General features: G+C 37.7%; 1 protein-coding gene across 1 annotated transcript in view; it reads left to right on the top strand.

The window, feature by feature from the left end:
* The first annotated feature begins 1,062 nt into the window (after positions 1-1,062).
* USH2A (usherin) overlaps positions 1,063-21,876 on the top strand; it is a 784,083-nt gene continuing 763,269 nt past the window's right edge. Inside the window, exons 1-2 of the mRNA XM_019920609.2 lie at positions 1,063-1,547; positions 5,169-5,334. Coding sequence (XP_019776168.2) covers positions 1,063-1,547; positions 5,169-5,334 — 651 coding nt within the window. The remainder of the gene's footprint in view (positions 1,548-5,168; positions 5,335-21,876) is intronic.

The raw sequence follows: 21,876 nt of genomic DNA, 5'->3' as shown, positions 1-21,876 counted from the left end.
CCAGGCGGGCCAGCCAGCAGACTGCACTCTGAGTTTCAGGTAACCAAGCGTTCGCTGCGCAGAATCCCTGACTTGGGCACCCAAGTCTTCCATGCGGCCGTCCTGCTGCTGTGGCCTATTTGCTGAGACTTTCCGGAGGTTACCGCAGCGTTGCCAGGCAACCAGGGACAGCGGTCCTGTGAAGAGCCATTTGTCACAGTGAGGGGCCTGGTTGAAATGCTATAAAGAAATGGTAACTCAGCTTATTTATCAATACAATTACTTACACAGTATCAGGGGTCCATATGTAACCTACACAAAGTCTTACGAGGAAACACACAAACGTTTGCTAAATACTGAGGCGTGGGACGGACAGATGGTGCTGGGTTTCTAATCAGCTTTACCGTGAGCTTAAAGTTGCCGCACATGCTGCGATGAGGCGGGGGGAAAGGCCCAAAGTGCTTTGCCAGCTTTATTCGGGACATCTGCAAGTTAGCTCTGCGTTAACAACGTCCCGTGCGTGTGTGAAGGAAATCTATATAGTTCTTTACCTTGTGAAGGAGAGTGGTTAGTGCTAATTCCCTGGGGTGGAGTAGCAATCTGAAATTACTGTGTGGGGAAATATATTGATAAAAGTATGTGCACATACGTATACGTCCAACTGGTTGTCCTGTGGGCTTTTCGAGTGCTTGATTTGCCCGATGAAGAGAGTTACCAAAAGAATGAGTGTTTTACTCTAGAGAGTGTACTTCAAAATGTTTTTAAGAAGTTTAATCATGTTTCCTGGGGACTCGGAATCCCCCTGCTTAGAATGTACCGACAGTTTTAAAGATGTAACAGTAACAGCTCTTCCTTGACTCTCTGCTTTTGATTCCCAGACACCAGCTGCTACTCATGTCTTCGCCATCACTAAGGAGGCCTCCGGTGTTACCCCAGTGTGAAAAGGCGTCTGCGGTTTGCCGAAAATGGATTTATCTCAATGTTATTTAAAGCACGCCGTGTTAAAGAGTCGCTGGCCAGCGCCGTCGGCCTGATTATTTATTTAGGAACGCTTGATTGGAAGGAGAATGCTTTTGTGTAAACATGAATTACCTGGCACTTTCTTTGGGCTTCGGCTTCTTGTTTCCCACCCCTAAAACGTGGCTCTTTACTTATTTTGCTTCCATATCATGGGCTGACTCGCAGGGCCTTTTCCCAAGGCTGGAGAACGTGGCAGCTTTCAAGAAGGTTTCGGTGGTTCCGACCCAAGCGACGTGTGGACTCCCAGCCCGAAGCACCTTCTGTCAGAGCTCTGCTGCAGCTGAAGGCCTTCGGGTCTGTCCCCAGCGGTTCTGCATTCAGGATTGTCCTTACCGATCGTCGCCCCCCACCTACACTGACCTCTTCTCAGCGGGCCTCAGCGGCTGCATCACCGTAGACCGGCGTGATCTGAGTCCCGATGCCCACGGCCCTTCTGCAAGTTTCATTTTTGGAAATCACCAGAGTTGCTTTGCCTCTCCTCCTGCTGCCAGGTTGGCGGCGTCATTTACTCTAGCTGTGTGGTTGAAACCCGAGCAAGAAGGTGTAATGTAAGTAGCAGAGGGAGTGTAAGCTTTCCTAGGGTCCTGCAAAATCAGTAAGAGTCAAGGGTATTGCAACTTGAATTCCAACCTAGAAATGAAGGCACTTTGGAATTGATGCAACTGAAGACCTACTCCTATATTAGGCTCTCCTGGTCAACTTTATATTCCAAATAATTTTTCCTAAGTTCGAAGTATTTTTCTCCTTTCCATGGATGAAGTAAACCCTCAGAGAAGAGTGTGTTAAAATAATTTCATGGCAGGCAGACGTATTTACACCTGGCTCTTTTTTTTTTTTTTCCAGCAGTTTAGCTAAACTTTTGGTCTTAGTTTTCAGAGGCTCAACCAGGCTCCGTGTGAGTTTTAAGTCATGGGGACTAGCAATACAAATAATGGATATTTTCAAAGTTTTGGTCCAGGTTTGTATAAACAACTTGCCCTTACTAGAGTATACAATTTTCATTAGGCATGTAGTTCTCTGAGGGCTAAGGACTGGGTTGTCTGCATCCTTATTTTCCCAGGAAGAGATGTTTGTTTAACTCATCTTGGAAGATGCTCAATAATGAGTTGAATAAATGAATGACACTCTCTCTCTGAAAAGAGGTCGCTTTTGGCCCTTCGCTTCCTGGCGTTTTCATCTGTTAGGAAATACACAGAGAAGCATAAAAGCTTCTCAAAAGCATTCATGCCATTCATCCCAGTAGAAATGCCTTCAGTGAGTTCGGAGGGGGGCTTCCGTAACATTTGTGGTTATTTTCTGTAATCACCTGATTTTCATTCTGTAATAGTTTCTGAAGCTGTATCTAATGTTTCCCCTAAGTGTTTAGAAACAATCTGGAAACTGGAACGAGTAGGACAGTTTTGAGGCATATTTTGCTCATCTTTCGTCTTCCTGTAGGGCTTTTGCCTCTTCTCCTTGTGAAGTTTTCTTTGTATGAGGATGTTGGCCAAATATCTAAAAACTCATGAAACAAACCAGAAGAGTCTTATAATTTCATAAGCAAATATGGCTTAAATATCTTTGGTGTTTAGTTTTAATGCGCCAAGTGAAAGTTGGCATATTTTCATTTTGTTTTATTTGGAGTGAAAATCGTCACAGACCGTTACCCCTATTTCTGTATGTGCCCTGAAAGAAAACCCTGTTTTCTTACTGTTTGAAATGTCAGTAAATCCAACCTACTTAGTTTATGTAACTAACGTGCAAAGAGTTTTAAAAAATTGTCTCTTGACAAATATGGCTAGGATGAAATATTTTTTTCCAAGCTTTTTACAAGGGATATGTCTCTACCAAATTCATCTTCCATTGGTATCATTTTGTATAAATAAGACAGAGGAGTATTTATAGAGGCAGTAGCACATGGTATATGGTTTTGAGAGTTCCATGCATCAAGGTCGTTTCCATTTTCAAAACTGAAATACCTGTGGGAATTGGGGGAATTTCAGGGTGTTTGTACTAGATAAGTAAAACAAACAGAACATGGATTATCCAATTATTGTTTATTCAGGAGCAAAATAAATCCAGTTCCTAAATATTTTGCTACCTGCCTTCCTCTCACATTCATTATCTACCCAAGCTAGTATGTTTACAAGCAAACAAAATAGCAAGGAAGATAATCAATAACATATTAAGAAATGCATTTTCAGTAAGCTTGGGGAAATAAGCCTGCATGTGGCAAATACATCCTTGAGTAATGGTCAAATTCTAACTTGTAGATTTAACGCAAGAGAAATGAACAGAGGCAAACTCTTCTTAGATTGTTTAAGACCTAGAGACAGGGAATAGAGAGAAATTCTTTCATTCCAGTGACTTAGAAATATTCACCTACCAAAGGGTTAAAAAAAAAATCACAATAGAATTTCCATAGGGTTAAAAACAATCACAATAGAATTTCCATAAAATCGTATTTCCACTTTATATAAAATCTGTATGTCAACTAAACCTATTTGCCTTATTTAAAATATATATATTTGGCCTCATAACTTTATCACCCAACATATGTACAGATAGAGTAAAAAAGTGACAGTGAAATAGTGACTGGTAAGTGTTCTCCGGTCATATTACCTCTCAATTCTCAAAAAGAATAAATGCAAGTGAGAAGGAATGATTTGTGAAAAAATGTGCCCTTTAAGGAAAGTTTTAAAAACACCTTTAGCAAGAATTCTTGGTTTGCCCAATCTTACCTTTGCCTCTTCGATTCTTCCTACTCAGATCACTGACTCATTTTTTTGAGGCTCTACTATAAACCAGGCTATGATGCTATTGTCAGAAAACTCATGATCGAATGGGAAGATGGATGGATGGGTGTTGTTACCAAGGCAGCACGATAAGTGAGCTCAAGGGAAGGCCCCTTACGAACCTTGAGCAGGGAGGATTCTAGGGTCAGGCATTATCCTGGAGATGCTGAGTAGGAGGCAACCAGGTGAAGAAAGGAACCCAGACTCCTCTAGGACTTGATAAAATTCTCCTCCCTGGGATGTACCGCCTTCTTGAGTTCTTGTCTGTGAGATGCAGGCTGATGAGTATGTTTAATAGCTAGTTATTTGGGGGGATGTTGATGGCTACTGTCCATGATATTTCTCTTTAAATAGCAGATTTGGAGGAGTAATCTACTCAGGGGGCTCTTCTCTCATCTGCTAAAAAGTTGAGTTGCTAGGTTGAAATGTAATAGGAAAGGGTTGCTTAAGTTCATATCTGTTTCTGCTCAGTGGGTACAGAGTGGCTAGGCACATGCAATGATATAATTAGTATAAAATAAAATATATTAAACATAAATCAATAGAGAAATTAGAAGACATAAAAAATAAAAATGTCTATTTAAAGGGATGGGAAAAGAGTGCCATTGTGATCAGAATAGAAGTGATTAAAACAAAGTAATTTGATAACTGGCCCTACACAGACCTAAAATTTTTCTGAAAATTCTTCTATTTTATCAAAATATTGCACTGTACTCTTAGAAGATTGGATGACCTTTCCTCCAGGATCATTACCATGATCTCAGTGCCTCAGCTGGGCCGTGTGGTCATGGCGAGCTACAGACACTGGCTTTGGCTTCTGGCTAGTTGATGATGAGCGAAGTAAAGGCTATAGTCGTCCATTCTCCATTTCATCATGAGAATTAAATAGAGCGATTCTGACCTCAGGGTTAGCGGTTTAGAGCCTTCTATGGACACTAACCTCTCTTTACATTAAAAAAAAAAGAAAAGAAAAAAGATTTGTTAAAAAAAAAAAGAAAAGAAAAAAGATTTGTGCTGGTGACTCAATACCCAAGCCGGATGTGGTGTATTGTGCCGCTTCCTATAAAAGAAATAGCAGAGGAACTAATGAGCCAATAGGCTACATGTTGGTTTTGCAGGATGATTTGACCACTTGAGCTCCCATCATGAGTCTCCGATAAAGGGAGTGGAGGTTCTGGGGCAATATATTGTAAATAAGAATTCTATTTTTTAGTGAAATAAAAGGGCTTCTTCATTGAGAGAAAGCTTGCCCTGAATTTGATAACGTTCAGGTACTTATTCATTGTGACACTTTGAGTGGAGTTTGGGGTCAGTTACACCACCATCACTGGATGATGGTTTAGCGTCTCTTTTGGTTGGAGGCTGACCTTTTCTCTTTTCTGGTTGCTTCCCAAGGTGTGTTATAGAGAAGACAGCGGATGGGCAGATTGTGTTCAAACTTACAATATCTGAGAAAGAGACCATGTTTTATTACCGCACAGTAAATGGTTTGCAGCCTCCAATGAAAGTAATGACACTGGGGAGAATTCTTGTGAAGAAATGGATTCATCTTAGTGTGCAGGTGAGTAAAATAAAAAATATTTAACATTTGTTTAAACACAGGGATCCATCTTCCTTTCTTTCCTTTAAATGGCATCTTCCCATCAGATTTGAAGCACTACCTTTTAGATTTCAACTATGTGTAAGTGACAACTAAAGAAAAGCGATATTTAAATGACCTAATGATGTATCTCTTGATATACCAGAATTTCCCCCTCAAAATTACTGTGAAAATGCCCACAGAAGGTTGGCACGATCCCATTTGGGGTCATATCCTCAGGAAATGTTTGTTTTATTTGCTTAGTGTATTTTATTTTGCTCAAAAATGTGGAAGGGCTCTTTTGCAGTCTAGTTCTAATTTTACTAGTCTTGGCAGTATTAAGACCCCTGCCTGGTTTTTACAGTGGTTTTTGGTGGATAGCATCTGATGATATGAATACAATTCGGCTGTTGTGTTAAAATGTTGACCTTAGAACTAATGAACTTCACACATCAGACACTCAAAAGGTGTTACATTATTACTTCAGTTGTCAACCACAGTTTGTATTCGCCTTAGAAGCTGCTAAAGACTGAGATAACTGTGAGATGGTTGGTATTTTATGGTTGTCAGGAATGGAGACAGTTTATTCTTTGGTTTCTTTAGGGTTCTGGAATGGTCCAGTGCAGCTTAAGTCACCCTTGCCTTTTATACCAGAGGTACTGTGTACTGTAGTTCTCAGTATATGCTCTCATAGGTGTGCTCAGATGTGGTCCATGCAAACCCCATTTGCCCTAGAGGACAGTTGAACCCTCGTGCACTTTATGAAAATAATCTTTGATTTCTCACATTTTTTCCCTCACCCTGAAGCAGGTAGACTTCCTTATGTTACTTACCAGGGTTCTTGGCCTCCTTAAGAGGCCAGACAAGAGATTCAGGCAAGGCTTTACTGGGGCCCCTGCTGCAGCAGCGGGGAGAAAAAGCAAGTAACAGATTCCCTTGCTCGCTCCCTGAAGGGGGTGGAGCTGATTCCTTATATGGGGTGAGGGTAGGGGTGTGTCCAGGGGTTGGGCCACAGTGGTGGCTTAGGTGTTCTGCCCACCCCTTTGGCGGTGCTGTGTGCCGGGGGCATGTGCGGTCCCCTGCTTTTGCTCTGGTTCTTCAGAAGTGGCAGTTGTTTTTTTTTTTGTCTTTTTGTATCCTGTCCATAATTTGCCCCAACTGGACATGCATGCAGTTATTTTTAGTCCCTTATAGTTTCTTTCTTTATATTTTGTTGCTCCAGGAAACATTTGTCCAGGTGTAAACACTGCAGCAAAGGGTCCCAGGTTCCAGCCTATCTCACTCAGAAGGTCTTGAAAATTGTTACCTGGATTTTAAAGTCTCTTACAGCATAGCTACCGTTATTGAGGACGTAAATACACTTGAAACATACCTTTGTTTGGCCTGGTAGTATGAAATTCTGCCATGTATGTGCACTGCAATGCATTAAAAGCCTAAGGAAGAACGTTTAAAATAGAAATGCAGAGAATTAGCAATGATTGATTTCCATAGGATGGTATTGACACAGTGATATTCAGTCATCATGTTCGACTTATCTACTCTGCTTTTCTTTTTTTTTTTTAACATCTTTATTGGAGTATAGTTGCTTTACAATGGTGTGTTAGTTTCTGCTTTATAACAAAGTGAATCAGTTATACATATACATATGTTCCCATATCTCTTCCCTCTTGCGTCTCCCTCCCTCCCACCTTCCCTATCCCACCCCTCTAGGTGGTCACAAAGCACCGAGCTGATCTCCCTGTGCTATGCGACTGCTTCCCACTAGCTATCTACCTTACGTTTGGTAGTGTATATATGTCCATGCCTTTCTCTTACTTTGTCACAGCTTACCCTTCGCCCTCCCCACTCTGCTTTTCATTAGGTTATGAGTTTAGAAAATTTGGTTGTCAGGACACAGAGGTTTCCATGCCACCAGGGTTGAAAGGACCTACAAAAAGATAGGTCACGTCTGACATCTGTAGCATATGATGGATTCAGTGTGTCATGCTTGCCTCTCATTTGTTCAGTAGTTAGCAGATAGGGGACTAATTTGTTCTATATCTTATCCATTCCACCCACTGACCAGACCAACAGAATTGTGTTGTGACGTTTCCATATAAAAAATGGAAATAGAAACCACTGCAGAGGGGCTTCCCTGGAGGTCCAACGGTTAAGACTCTGCGCTTCCACTGCAGGGGACGCAGGTTTGAGCCCTTGTTGGGGAACTAAGATCCCGCGTGCCGCCGTGTGGCCAAAAAAAAACCAAAAACACCGAAGACTGAAGAAATGGAATCTTGAAACGATGTTGAATAGCTATATTTGTCGCATATTTTTATATCAACGCTGATGAAAAAAATGCTTTTTACTTGCCTTTATTTTGCCTTATCCGTGAAAATGTGCCATGTTTTGGCAGGCAGTAGTACATTAAAAGCTTTACAAAGAAAGTTTAAAATTCCAAATGTGAAGAGGTAACCATGACTGAATTACTCCCCTGGGAGTCAGATGCTCTTAGCGTGCCTATTGGAATCAACATTATCATTTCAATACATGTCAAATGTGAGTCACTTCCTAGTCTAGGCAAAATTTCTTTATAAATCTTTAAATCTTCCCCTTCTTTCAAGAAAAGGTTAAAGTACTTACGATTTAATGAGACTGCTTTATTTCATAACCGACTATCAAGAGAAAATTTGTCCTATCCAATTTGTGGTCTTCTTTTATTTATTTACATTTACATAAGTTCCCCCCCATTCTACATTTTACGTTAAAACTACAGAATGAAACAGTCCTAAATCATTAGAAAAGCCGTGCAGATCGCTTATTTATTTGTCTGGCATTTATTGATAGATTTGGGGGTACCCAGCATTATGGAGACCTGGATTCATTCAAATAAAAATTAAAGAGCAATTATTTAAATTGGAGTTCTGCGTAGGGTGCCTTTAAACTGGAAACAAGTCTGAATACATTTGAGATATTACAATATTTATAATAACTCATAGATGTTTAATAAAGAATGTGCTCATTCCTTGGAAGTTAATACAAAAAGCAGTGGGAAGAATAGAGATGAGGTGTAGAGAAATCTGACTCAAGTAATGCTACTCAGTAGTTTTAACAAATACACTTGACTCAGTTTTCTTACTTATGTAGTAAGAGGATAGGACTAGATGAACAAAACCAGACTTCCTGGAATTCTACGTTAAAAAGTAAGTGACTTTGAAAGTATGGAAAGCTTCTAAGTTGTGTAGGGTTGTCTAGACAGAGATGGTAAGTGACAGAGCTTCGTCCTCAACTGACAATCGGGTTTGTGCTTTTTTCTGCTTCCCCCTGCTATCTGGTATTTACACAAACATTTTTTTGGTAGATATCATAGCCAAGATATGGACAAATGCAGCTTGTAACTCTTTCACTAGTTAACTGCAAAGAACATATTTTAATATGAAATGTAACTTATTCTCTGTTGCCTTATAATACAGTGCATCCAAATTCTGTTTGATTTTGAGGTTAGGGACTTCATAATGCTGGGCATAGGCTAGAACACACAGATAATCTGGCTTAGTCAAGTTAAAAATTGCAAGTCTGTAGTGTATGCATATGTTTTTACTCATCCTCCAATATGGCCACAATCAATGAATTTACATGGTATGTGTGTATATAAAAATAAAACATCTTTACTCATGGAGTTGGCTCAGAATTTAACTTAGAAAGACACAAAATTAATTAACCGATCTGACCTTACACCTTACCTCAGACAGTTCACTCAGTATCAGCTTTCCATCTGTAAAATCAGAATTCTAATTTACCAAATCCAGAAAAAGAAATGAGTTTTAAATAATTAACTCCCTGGGCAAAAAAAAAGATGCTAGGAAGAGCCAGACATACCAAATGTTGGAGGTCTAGTTTCCTAAACAAAAAATGCCTGATGTTACAGTAATGGATCTAACAGCTTTTATTCAAGAACTAGCATTTCGAAGCTTCAACCTGTTGGAAAATGATTAGTTTTTAAATTAATATTCATTCAGGGACTTGAACCTGACATGATTGCCAATTTAAATTTCACTTTGGAGTTTAATATATTGGCTATTTCAAATTACATCAAGCTGAAATTCGTTATGTCATATATTTTGTACTAAAACTGGAAAAAAATCAATTCAGACTTTTTATTATCGAGTGGGGAACACTGATAACATTAGCAGATTTTTTTTAAAGCTTAGTTTTCATATTGAATCAGCACATGTTATAGTTATTTTAAGAGACCTCTTCGGATTTTCTTTTTTTAAAAAAAAGTTTTGAAAATATGTGGAAGGATTTTACTTCAGCAGTTTGTTAGGGCGTGTGGGTAGTACAACTTGGAAGTATATTGACATTTAGTTGCACATCATTTAAAAGTAAAACCTCAGAGTTTTATGAAACTCTGAAAACTGTTTTCCCTTAAGTAGTTCTACACATTTTATAGGACAAATAGCATCAAAGAATCATTAGTATAGTAACCCATTAGTAATTATGCTAAAATGCAGTCCAATAATTATGTCCTATAATTAGAAGCTGATGAAATACTGCAAGTGTGGACGCAAGAAATAGTTTAGCAGTGGGGTTTTTCACATCATCTATGCTCTTGAGGGCTCCTCGATACACTGACAAGTCAAGAGCCACAGATGGTCCTAGCTACAATAAAGTGAAAAAGAGCAGTTCTAATCTGATACAGTGAAGGAAAAAAATGCATGGGTAAATAAAGTTTTAGGGATCAACAGACGAAGAATAGGCGTTTCATAATCATAGTTTGTTCATGAAAAATGTTCTTTGATTTATGTATTCAGTCTGAAAAAGGGAAACTATTGATGGTTCTGGAGAAAAAGAAAATGCAATTTAACCAACATTCGTTAGAATAGATAAACCAACTCTCTCAGTGAATCTCTGGAGTGTATGCCCATGTGCACGCTTTATAAAGGTATTGTCGTGTCTCTATTGATTGAGGGAACATAAAACGTCCTCGCAGCCTTATGGAAGCTTCCTCATTCATTTCAGGAAGCTCTGTGAACTGGCATTCTCCTGGGGGCATCACCTCAACTCCCACCACAAGAGAATCTCAATCCATATCGTTCCTTTAATAATTTTCATTGCTTTAAACTGTAACTATTTACATGTATATGAAAGCCTTCTGTTTGTAGCTAGCCAACTGAATATCACCCAAGTTAGGGGAATAGTTTGTTATTCAAAATGAAGTAAAGATCAATAGAATTTAACAAAGCTTTTCAGAATAATCAGCTGAAAGTGATGATAATAATAACAGCTGTGATTATTGAGACTGACTAGGTGAACTGGATTAAAAAAGGAGCCTTAGAGAGGTTAAATTATCTGCCGGAATTTACAGTCTCAATTTTCTCTGACCTTTACCTAAAAAAATAATAAATTGCTATGAACCTAGGTCACTGAAGACAGAAGAAGTAGTTAATTATCAAAGTTCTCTGAACTCCCCTTGACAAAAACCAAGAACTGAAACAAGACATATTTGTAAAGTAAATAAAATATAAATGAATTTTCATACATTTGTACATATTTGTAATGCTTCACATATTTACATGATTTGTACAAATAATTCAAATCAATATAGTTCACAATCATATCTCTCAGGGATACAGATGCCTTAAATACATAACAGGATATCATTTTATATACAGTTCTGCTCAATATCTTTTTGGCTTATGACAGTCAGGAAAGACTAGTGGATTAAAGAAAGAATAATCCACTTAACCCACCCTGATCACCTGGTCCGTGGCATACAGAACCAAGCCTTTTGCAAGGATACCTTAAAAATAAGGGGGAATTCTTCCCACTTGATTATGGAGAAAGGTAAAACCCTCCAGGTAAAAACGTAAAAATTATTCTCTGTACATTTTTGCATGAGACTTTAAACTATAATATTTAGCAGACTTTAAACTATAATATTTAGCCAAAAGACAATGTTTAATTCTTGATATTTTACTTAAAATTTGTACAACCCTCGGAAAATTATGTAGCTCCTTGAAATGATAGATACCTGTGACAATTGGGAACAAAGATAAACCCAGCCTATTTAGCTTCTACTGTAAATGACATGTAAAGAAAATAATGTCTGATAAAGTACTTTATAGTCTGCTGTAATGGAGCTTACAGTCTATTGGAAGGAAAAGACAGACAGTCACACCAAGGAAAACCGAATTATAACTGTGATATGTTCTGTGGGATCATCTGAAGGACAATTTGATCAAATCTCTGAAGTCAAGGAAAGCTTACTTTGAAGAAATTGTATTAGATACGAGTATTAGTTTGCTAGGCCTGCCCTAAAAAATCACCAGCTGAGTAGCTTAAAATAACAACAATGTATTCTCTCCCAGTTCTGGAGGCCAGAAGTCTGAAATTAAGGTATCTGCAAGACCACGCTCTTTCTAAAACTTATAGAGGAGTAGCCTCACTTGCTTCTTGTAGCTTCTGGTGTTTGCCGGAAATCCTGAGTTTTTAGATGCATCAGCCTCCTCTCTGCCTCCGATATCACATGGCCATCTCCTCCCCTGTGTGTGTGTGTGTCAGCGTCTCCTCTTTCTGTAAGGACACCAGTTATACTGGGTTAGGATCCAACTAATCAGTATGACTTCACCTTAACTTGATTATATCCACGAAGACTTTGTTTCCAAATAAGGTCATAGTCACAGACATGGGGGTTAGGACTTCAGTCTGTCTTTTGTGGGGGGACGGAATTTAACTGATAACAGTATATATTCAAAAGAACATACAGGATTGAACTAGGTGACCAGAGTAGAGAAGAACATTTCATCCATGCATAGCAAATAGTGCAGATGCCCTTTTGTAAAAGGGACTTTGTTGCGTATGAGATACTGAAAGGCCAGTGGAGGTGGAGTGTAGCAGCCAAAGTGTAGCAGCATGTGAAATGTAGCCAGAGCCATTGGAAGATGCTATGTTTTAAAGATCACTGTTGGCCATGTGAAAGTGTTTTCAAGAGAACTCTACTGAGATGCTTTATGCAGGGAACAGGGGATGAGGGAGGAAGTGGGGGGAAGTAAGGAAAATGTATGGCCTGAGCAGATTATCTTTTCAGAAGGACCATGTTGGTTGCACTGAAGGAGAACAGTTTGCATGAGGACAAGAAAAAAGTGTTGTTAGGTTACTCTCAGAGCCCAAGTGAGATACCTTGAACCATGATGGCAATAGCAGATACACAGAGAAGTGGTCAGCTTTGAGAGCTATTCAGGAATTAAAATCAAAGGGCTTGTTGATGGAAGGAAAGTAGAGGTTAAGGTAAAGGGAGATGATAAATCCCAGATTTCTGGCTTGGATGATTGCATGACTAATGGTTTCAATTGCCCAAGGAGAAGTACTGGAAGAGAGTCAGAATTTTGATATTTAGTACTTACAAGCTAGACTGCAGCTCAGAGCAATAATTCTCAACTCTAGAGATCACTAGCATCATTGAGAAACTTTCAAAGATATTCAGATGCCCACACTCCATTGTGTCTTCATTGGTCTGGGGTGGGGCCCAAGTATTATTTCTTGTTCTCCTTCCTACCTTGATGGATTACAAAGTGTATAACAAAATAAAATGATCAGAATTTAAGACAGGAAATGACTCATTCCAATTCAGGTATGTCAGGAAAGATGCATAAAGAAGGTAGGATCTGAGTTAACTATTGAAGGAAAAATAGGCTTTTAAGGTGGAGAAGAGGAGGAAGGAAGAAATTCTACATACCAGGAATAGGTGAGCAATGCCTGGAAGATGAAAATAGCAGAAGATGTTAGTAAGCCTCAGAGGGTCTGAGTTTTTTAGAAAGAAATATATCATGTGTTAAATGAAAAAGGCTGGAAAAAGTGGCTTAGAGTTTTACATAGAGCTATGAAGTCTTTTGTTTTTGTTTCTCCCTCTGACAGACAACCCAGGTTTTTTCACCTGCTCCTAATCCAATCTATTTCGTAACTATTATTCTCCATTAGTATATACAGTATATATATATATATATACACATATATATATGTATATATATATATACATACATATATATATACATGTATATGTATATACATATACATGTATATATATATATATACACACACACCCCAAAAGAAAAGGTTTGTCTAGCTGATGTATGCAAAAAGATGAACACACCTCTCATTGTAGTGTTTACCCTTTACAAGTCTGAATGTTATCAGTCTAATATTTCATGGCAAAAATTTAAGTTCAGTAAGTAAGACCTTTCCTCTGGAAAAACCTCTAATCAAAATCTAAAGCAAGCTATGGATAAATTAACATTTAAACTTAGAAACCGATATTTGAAGAACTTAGCAATTTTTTTCTGCTAGACAATGGTTGATTCTCAGCCAATAGCTAGAAAATGTACAATATATGCAAAAGGAAAATATATACAAATATTATAGTGCACAGTTATTCCATACACTATTAAAATTGAAAATTGCGATAAAAAGAGAAGTATTTTCCAACGTCTTCTTATTTGTTTCAACAATCTCTGGTCTTGCCAATGCCACTATGGTAATTCTCTCAAATTTGTAATGGTTAAAACTTGATGGTAGTGCTTTTTAAAACCTATATTATCTAATGGAATTGTCATTTATATTATATCACTTTCATCTAAAAGCCAAATAAGACAGATCATTTTTGCTTCTTTTGAGGGTAGGCATTTTTGTGTCCACGGGGCTAACTGAAGCCTTCAGTTATACATGAACAATTCCCACTAAAGTCAAAAAGAAGAGCGCTCATATAACCTAGGGCAGAATTTGGCCTATGGTATGTATTGCTGGGTGATGGAAGAGAGAATATGACTTTATTTAAACATGGCCTTGAATAGTTTTCTTTTCCCATATATTTTCCCTTGGTATTTCTCTCTCTCAAATGCGACGTTCAAAAATATTCCAAGCAGCTGTATTGTTCTGGATGCATAATAAGAGCATATGTTCAAGATACCAGTTTAGATATCTCTAAGCCAAAGAAAGAACAGTTAAAATAAAACAAATTATAAAAACTTTTCCAAGAATGGAAAGGCTTTAATAGATTTGTTAATCTTCCAATTATTTAATTACAGCAGAGAAAAAATGATATATATATATAATATATATATAATTATGTGTATATGTATGTCAATATATATTTTTTGTAAGTGTTCATATCAGGAAAAGCAGTCATTCTGCTTTCTAAAGACTACATGAGATAATCCCTGAAAAACATTGTATATTCTAGAAGTAGAAAACTAGTTGGATTCTCTTGTTTATGATTTGTGTTCATGGTTCTCAATCTAGGGAGAAAAGAAAGAAAGGAAAAAGGAAAGGGCAGGGAAAGGACATAAGGCATTCCAATTGGGGGTCGGGGAGGAGAGGAGAGCCAGAGACGAAGGGCTGGAAGAGGAGACTCAGCTCATGCCAGTTTCACTGTAGTGGGGTTGACCGAGAAAGTTTAGATTATGGATGTACAATATGTAATGTTAAGTTTGTTGTTTTCTGGGATGCAAATCCATTGTGTTATTGTAGTTATTTGGCCAAAATCGATTACAGGTAGCTATTTTGAGGGGTTTGGTACCTTAGGGAATTTCTATAAAAGAGTTGGGTTCAATGTTTGGGTTGAATGAGAGGTAGCAGTAAACTGGAAATAAGATGAATTCTGTGGGAATACACATTGGGACAGATGGTGACCATTATTATTTAATCCCTTAAAATACCTGTAGCAGTCTCAGACAGAACATCTCAAAGTTTGTGGGAAGAGGCTTTTATAAATATTAAAGAGAAGTGAGACCCAAGAAATTTTGAAAACTAGGGAGCACTAACCTTGGAGACGTCCAGTGTAGATAGTGCTTCTTTGTTTATTTTTAATTAACTTTTTTTGAGATAATTGTCGACTTGCAAACATTTGTGAGAAATAATACTGAGAGATCCTAAGTATCCCTTACCCAAGGGTAGCATCTTGCAAAACTATAGCATAATATCACAACCAGGATACTGACATTGATACAATCCACCCACTTTATTTAGACTTTCCATTTTTCTGGACTCGTTTGGGTGTGTAGTTCTATACAGTTTTATCACATACGTAGATTTGTGGCTCCATCATAGTCAAGATAAAGAACAGCTCTATCACCATAAGGCTACCCCAAATTTCCCTTTTATAAACACACCCAACCTGTTCCTTACTTCACCACAGATTTCATATTTTTAATATATTTCAGGGCCTGTGCCTTTCCGTATAAGTTTTAGAATAAATTTACCTGTGTCTACCAAATGTCTTGTTGGGATCTTGTTAGGAATTTCATTGCATCTCTAGATCAACTTGGGGAGAATTGGTATCTTTTACTATGCTGAACCTTCCAATACATGAACAATTTAGATCTTTGATTTCTTTTATTGGTATTTTGTAATTTTCAGCATACAGATCCTGTGCATGTTTTGCTAAGTTTATTCATAAGTGTTAAATTTTCTTTGGAGTGATTGAAATTGGTCATAGGTTTTAAATTTTAGTTCCCACATATTTTTTGTTATAATACAGAAGATGTTACTGATTTGGGGGGGCTTGATCCTATATTTAAAAAGCTTGCTGAACTAACTTATTAGTTCTGAAAGTTCTTTTGTAATTTGTTGGGATTTTCTGCATAAACAATCATGTTGCCTGCAATTAGGAGCAGTTTCTTTCTTTCCAGTCTGTGTGATTTTTATTTCTTTGTTGCAATAGCTAGAATTTCTAATACTATGTTGAGTAAGAGTGGTAATGACAAACATCTTTGCTTTGTTTCTGATCTTAGGGAGAAAACATTCAGTTTTTCATGAATAAGTATAATGTTAGCTGTAGATGCTCTTCATCATGTTGAGAAAATTTCCCTTTATTGCTAATTTACTAAAAATTTTCATCATAATGAATGTTGGATTTTGTCAAAGTCCTTTTTTACATCAATTGATGTGATTTTTCTTCTTTAGCCTGTTAATCTGGTTGGTTACACTGATTGATTTTCAAATGTTTAACCAACTTTACATACCTGGAATAAATTCAACTTGGTCATGATGATTCCTTTTATACGCTGCTTGATTTGATTTACTAGTACTCCTCTGAGGAATTTTCCATCTATGTTCATGAGCTGTATTGATCCATAGTTTTCCTTTCTCGTACTATCTTTTGGTATTAGGTTAATGCTATCCTCATAAAATGAGTTGGGAAGTGTTCCCTCCTATTCTGTTTTCTGAAATAGATTACGTAAAATTAGCATTAATTCTTTCTTAAATGTTTGGTAGGCATCTCCAGGTTTAGTGAAGCTGTTTGGAGATGTCATATTTGGAGATTTTTAATTAAATTGAATTTCTTTAATTCAGATTGTCTATTTTATCTTGGTTGATTTTAGGTAGTTTGTGGTTTTCAGATAATTAGTCTATTTCTTCTAAGATGTTGAATTTGTGACTTTAATATTATTCATCTTATCTTTTATTACCCCTTATTATCATTTTACTGGCTATAGGATCTAAAGTGATATCACCTGCTTCATTATTGATATTATTCGTGTCTTCTCTCTTATAATTGTTAGTCTTGCCAAAAGTTTATAATTTAATTGATATTTTTGAAAAACCACATTTTTCCTTGATTTTTCTCTGTTGTTCAGCTATCCTCAGTTGCATTGATTTCTGCTTTTATATTTATTATTTCCTTCTGTCTGCTTGATTTGCGCTTATTTTGCTCTCTTTCTGGGGTTTCTTGAGGTAAGAACTTAGATTGATATTTCCAGACCTTTTCTCTTCTTAAAAGCCAGCAGTAGGTTTAGTGCTGTGATTTAGTGTGTAATTTAATTTAATGTTTAATTTAGTGTTGCAAATATTCCTCTTTGTACTGCTTTAGCTGTATCACAAATATTTTAGTATGTTGTATTTTCATTATTATTATTCAGTTCTATGTATTTTTTACTTTTGCTGAGACTTCTTGGACTCATGCATTAATTACAAGTAGGTTGTCTAGTTTCCAAGCTTTTGAAGATTTAACAAAATTATATTTCTGATATTGATCTCCAATTTGAATCCATTGTGGTCAGAAAAAACACTGTTTGGTTTCAGTTCTTTAAAATTTGCTGAGTTTTAAAAAAATGGTCCCACGTTCTTGGTGAACGTTCTGTGAGCACTTGAAATTAATGTGTATTCTGCTGTTGCATAGCGTGTTTTTTATATATATATATATATTCTGTATATATGTATTTATATTCTGCATATATATCAATTATCTATGTATCTATCTAATTTTAATCCACTCTGCCAATCTCTGTCACTTATTTGGTGTATTTAGACCATTTACATCTAAGCTTCTTAATGATGTGATAGACTTATGTCTGCAATTTTGTCATTAGTTCTCTGTTTCTTCTGATTTTGGTTTTTCTGTTTCGCTTTTCTTACCTTGCTGTGGGTTACTTGAACACATTTTAGGATTCCATCTTTATAACATTTCTGGTGTATCTTTTTGTATAACGTTCTTAGCGGCTTAGGTATTACAGTATATATAATTAACTTAGTCTACTGACATTGATGTTTTGTCACTTCAGTTGAAGTGTAGAAACGTTACTTCCATTTCGGTCCCTTTACCTACACTGCTTTTTAAGTATAATTGCCTTGAGTGTTTCCTCTCCATACATTGAGCACCACATCAAATGGTGTTAAAGTTTTTGCTTTGACCATCAAATATTATTTAATAAACTCATGATAAGGATAGTTTATGTATTTACTCCTAATATTACTCATTCTGATGTTATTTTCTTCCTGAAATTCTAAACCTTTTGTTGTCATTTTGTTTCTCTTTAAAGGACTTTCTTTAGTCCCTCTTTAAGAGTGAGCTGGATGAAAACAAATTCTCTGTTTGCATTCAACTGAGAATGTGTTGATTTTCCCTTCATTCCTAAAGGATATTTTTGCTGAATGTAAAATTTGTGATTGAGAGTTAATTTCTTTCATTACTTGAAAAATGTTGTGCCTCTCCTTCTGGCTTCCATCGTTCAGGTGAGAAACCTGTTGTAATTTGAATTGGTATTCCCTTATAAGTTTTGCATCATTTTCCTGTGGCAACTTTCAAGAGTTTCTCTTTGTGCTTTGTTTTCAGAAGTTTAATATTGAATTCCTTGGCATGAATTTCTTTGGTATTATCCTATTATTGGGAGTTTGCTCAGCCTTATGAATCTGTACGTTTATGTCTTTTGCCATTTTTCAATGTTTTCAGACAACATTTCTTTCAATATATTTTCAACGTCACTGTCCTCTATGATTCTAATTATAGAGATACTATCTCTTTGTTATTGTCCCACAGATCCTTGAGGCTCGCTTCATTTTATTTCTTTTAATATTTTTTTTCTCTTTTGTTTCAATTTAGGTAAATACCATTGATTTGTCTTCAAGTTCACAGTTTCTATTCCATCATCTTAACTTTACTCTTGAGTCCATATAGCAAGTTTTTTAATTGTCTCAAAGTTTTGTTTAAAAAGAATTCTTAAATTTCCATTTGGATCTTTTATTATAACTTCTATTACTTTGCTGAGATTTTCTCTTCTTTCTTCATTCACTTTGAAAGAATTCACAATTTCTTGTGGAAGTATTTTTATGCTTTTAAATCCTTATCAGATAATTCTTCTATCTGATTTATCTCAGTGTTGGTATTGGTAGATTTTCTGTTCTCATTCAAGTCATAGTTTTTCTGGTTATTTGTATGACATGTGACTTTTATTTTATCCTGGACATTTTGGATACCATATTATGAGACTCTGGCTCCAGTTTACTTTTTGTTTTATCATTAAGCTGTCCCCCTATTGAGATCTGACACAATGGCCAGGTGAATGTATATGTTCAGTTTCCCACCTGTTCCTGTCACCATCACCTCACTGGTGGCCTTGTTGCAGATGACGGGTTGGAAGGTTAGCATTTTCAACACCTCCTTGATGAAAGTGGGCCACCTATCCACCCACCTGTCATCTCCAAGTGCTGATGGATTCTTTTTTTTTAATTTGGTTTTTATTTTATATTGGAGTATAGTGGATTTACAATGTTGTGTTAGTTTCAGGTGTACAGCAAAGTGATTCAGTTATACATATAACTATTCATTTTCAGATTCTTTACCCATATAGGTTATTACAGAATATTGAGTAGAGTTCCCTGTGCTATACAGTAGGTCCTTGTTGATTATCTATTTCATATATAGTAGTGTGTGTATATGAATTCCAAACTCCTAATTTATCCGTCCCCACCACCTTTCCCCTTTGGTAACCATAAGTTTGTTTCTGAAGTCTGTGAGTCTTTTTCTGTCTTGTAAATAAGTTTATTTGTATCATTTTGTAGATTCCACATATAAATGATATCATATGATATTTGTCTTTCTTTGATGTACTTCACTTAGTATGATAATCTCTAGGTCCATGCATGTTGCTGCAAATGGCATTATTTCATTCTTTTTTATGGCCGAGTAATATTCCATTGTATATATGTACCATATCTTCTTTATCCATTCCTCTGTCGACGGACATTTAGGTTGCATCCATGTCTTGGCTACCGTAAATAGTGCTGCAATGAACATTTGGGTGCATGTATCTTGTCGAATTATGGTTTTCTCCAGATATATGCCCGCTGAGCCCCGCTGTCACCAGAGGGGGAAGCACATTGCTGACTCACACCCCTTTGTGACTGTGGGGTGAGTGGAAGCTCAGCTTCTTGCTGGTCCCCATTGACACCAAGGAAGGGGCAGTGGAGTGTCAAGTAACTCCTTTCCTGTCACCTTATTCTGCTTCATGGGTGCCAGGTGTAAGTGGAGGCTCAGCTTCCCCTTGGGTTCACTTCACAAGGAAGTAAAGAGGACAGTGGAATACTGACCAGCCCTACCTCACACCACATCCTTCAGTCTCACCAACACAAGTTGGGATGGGGGCCCAGCTCAGCTCCCCATTAGGCTCACTTGGTGGGAGTTGGGTGTGAAACAGAATACAGACTAGCCCTGATACACAACACTGCATTCAGTCTCATTGCCATGAAGTGGGTGTAGAGGTACAGCTCTCACCTGGGCTCCCCGACACCAAGGATTGGGGGAGATAAAGTGCTCACCAGACCTGGCTCACACTTCCTTTCCCTGTTCAGTCTTACTGATGCTTGGTGAGTAGGAAGGGTCAGCTCCTGCTAGGCCCTGGCAGGGGGCGGTGGGGGGAGTGGAATGCTGACTCGCCCTGCCTCTGCACCTCCTCCTTAGGTCTCCCTGTTGTCAGATGGGAGGGTAGAGTTGGAGTCTCAGTCCTTGCTGGGCTGAGGTTACAATCCCCTGGTGAAGAATTGGAGTACAGCCCGCTTCAGTCAGGTGGGGATGGCAGATCAGCTCTGCTCTCACCCTGCCAATACTATTTTGAAAGGGGATCAGAGTGCCACCTCCTTCCGTGGAGCAGGGTATAGAAAATACGTTCCTTACTCTTTGCCACCAATACTCCCCCTACCGTTAGACTGGAGAGTTGCCTGCCTTCGCCAAGTGGAGAAGGGAAGAACAGCTCTTTGTTGGGTTTTCAGCACCACCCTGCAGGGAACTAGAACGCTGCCTGCTTTGCCAGGGGCAATGGAAGATGAGATCTCTGAATGGCCCTGTCAGTTCTACCAGGTAGGGGACTGCAGCTTACTTCTGCTGGGTGGGAGGGTGGGATGAAAAATTAGCCTCCTGATGGGCTCTGTTAGAACCATGAGAGAGCGTCTGTGTGTTTATGTGTTTCTCTGTGGTTTTTCCATTGGTGTCTGGCTGAAGTAGGGCAGACATTGCCTAAAAGGCCTTTTATCTTAGGCCACCATTTGCCCTGTCCTTTATCTAGGAGAAGAAGACTATTCTTGGAATGTATTTTACCTGTGCCTGTTGGCAGTTCTAGGATAGATGCTTCTGGAATGCTCTGTCTGGGGTATATGGGCAGTAATAAGAATACTAGGGGATTAACTGCCATGTTGTTTCTCAAATCCTGAGGTCCCTAAGTTTTTTTTTTGCCTTCTTCCCACCTTGAAGAGTCCTCCTATACTTGTTTATCATGTTATGCCTAGGGTTTTTAAGTTATGGAAAGAGGACCTGGGAGGAATGGGACTCCTCCATCGTTGTCAGAACCAGAAATCCCCATGTGTTAAAGGGGACCTTGTCTACCCTTTCTTAACGCTTTTTACCATAAACTCTTCATTATGTTTAAAACATGTTGGCTAAAATGGTGGGAAGTAAGGAAGAATCCTTCACAGAATGAACTGGATATAGGAAAAAGATGATACTCTGGTCAAATATTGCAAAGTCAATTTGGACAAAGCTAGACATGGTCTTATTTACAAATAAAAATTTCACATGCGTTGCAACAGTGTTCAGGTGTCCTGACGAATTATAAAATGCTTTATGAGAAACCTACGGGTGAGCATTTGCAGATTCTCATAACGTTTTTTCAGAAACTCTCTTGTCAAAATAGAAGTTAAAAGGTTGAAATGGTTTCTGAACCAAATATCACACCAGATAAATGTAAAATAACTACATAGGCCAACAAGGTGTGTCCTTTATTG

Source organism: Tursiops truncatus, chromosome 1 (assembly GCF_011762595.2).
Source record: "Tursiops truncatus isolate mTurTru1 chromosome 1, mTurTru1.mat.Y, whole genome shotgun sequence".
Classification (NCBI taxonomy): domain Eukaryota; kingdom Metazoa; phylum Chordata; class Mammalia; order Artiodactyla; family Delphinidae; genus Tursiops; species Tursiops truncatus.
The sequence above is the reverse complement of the archived record's forward strand: the minus strand, read 5'-3'. Positions and strand labels throughout refer to the sequence as shown.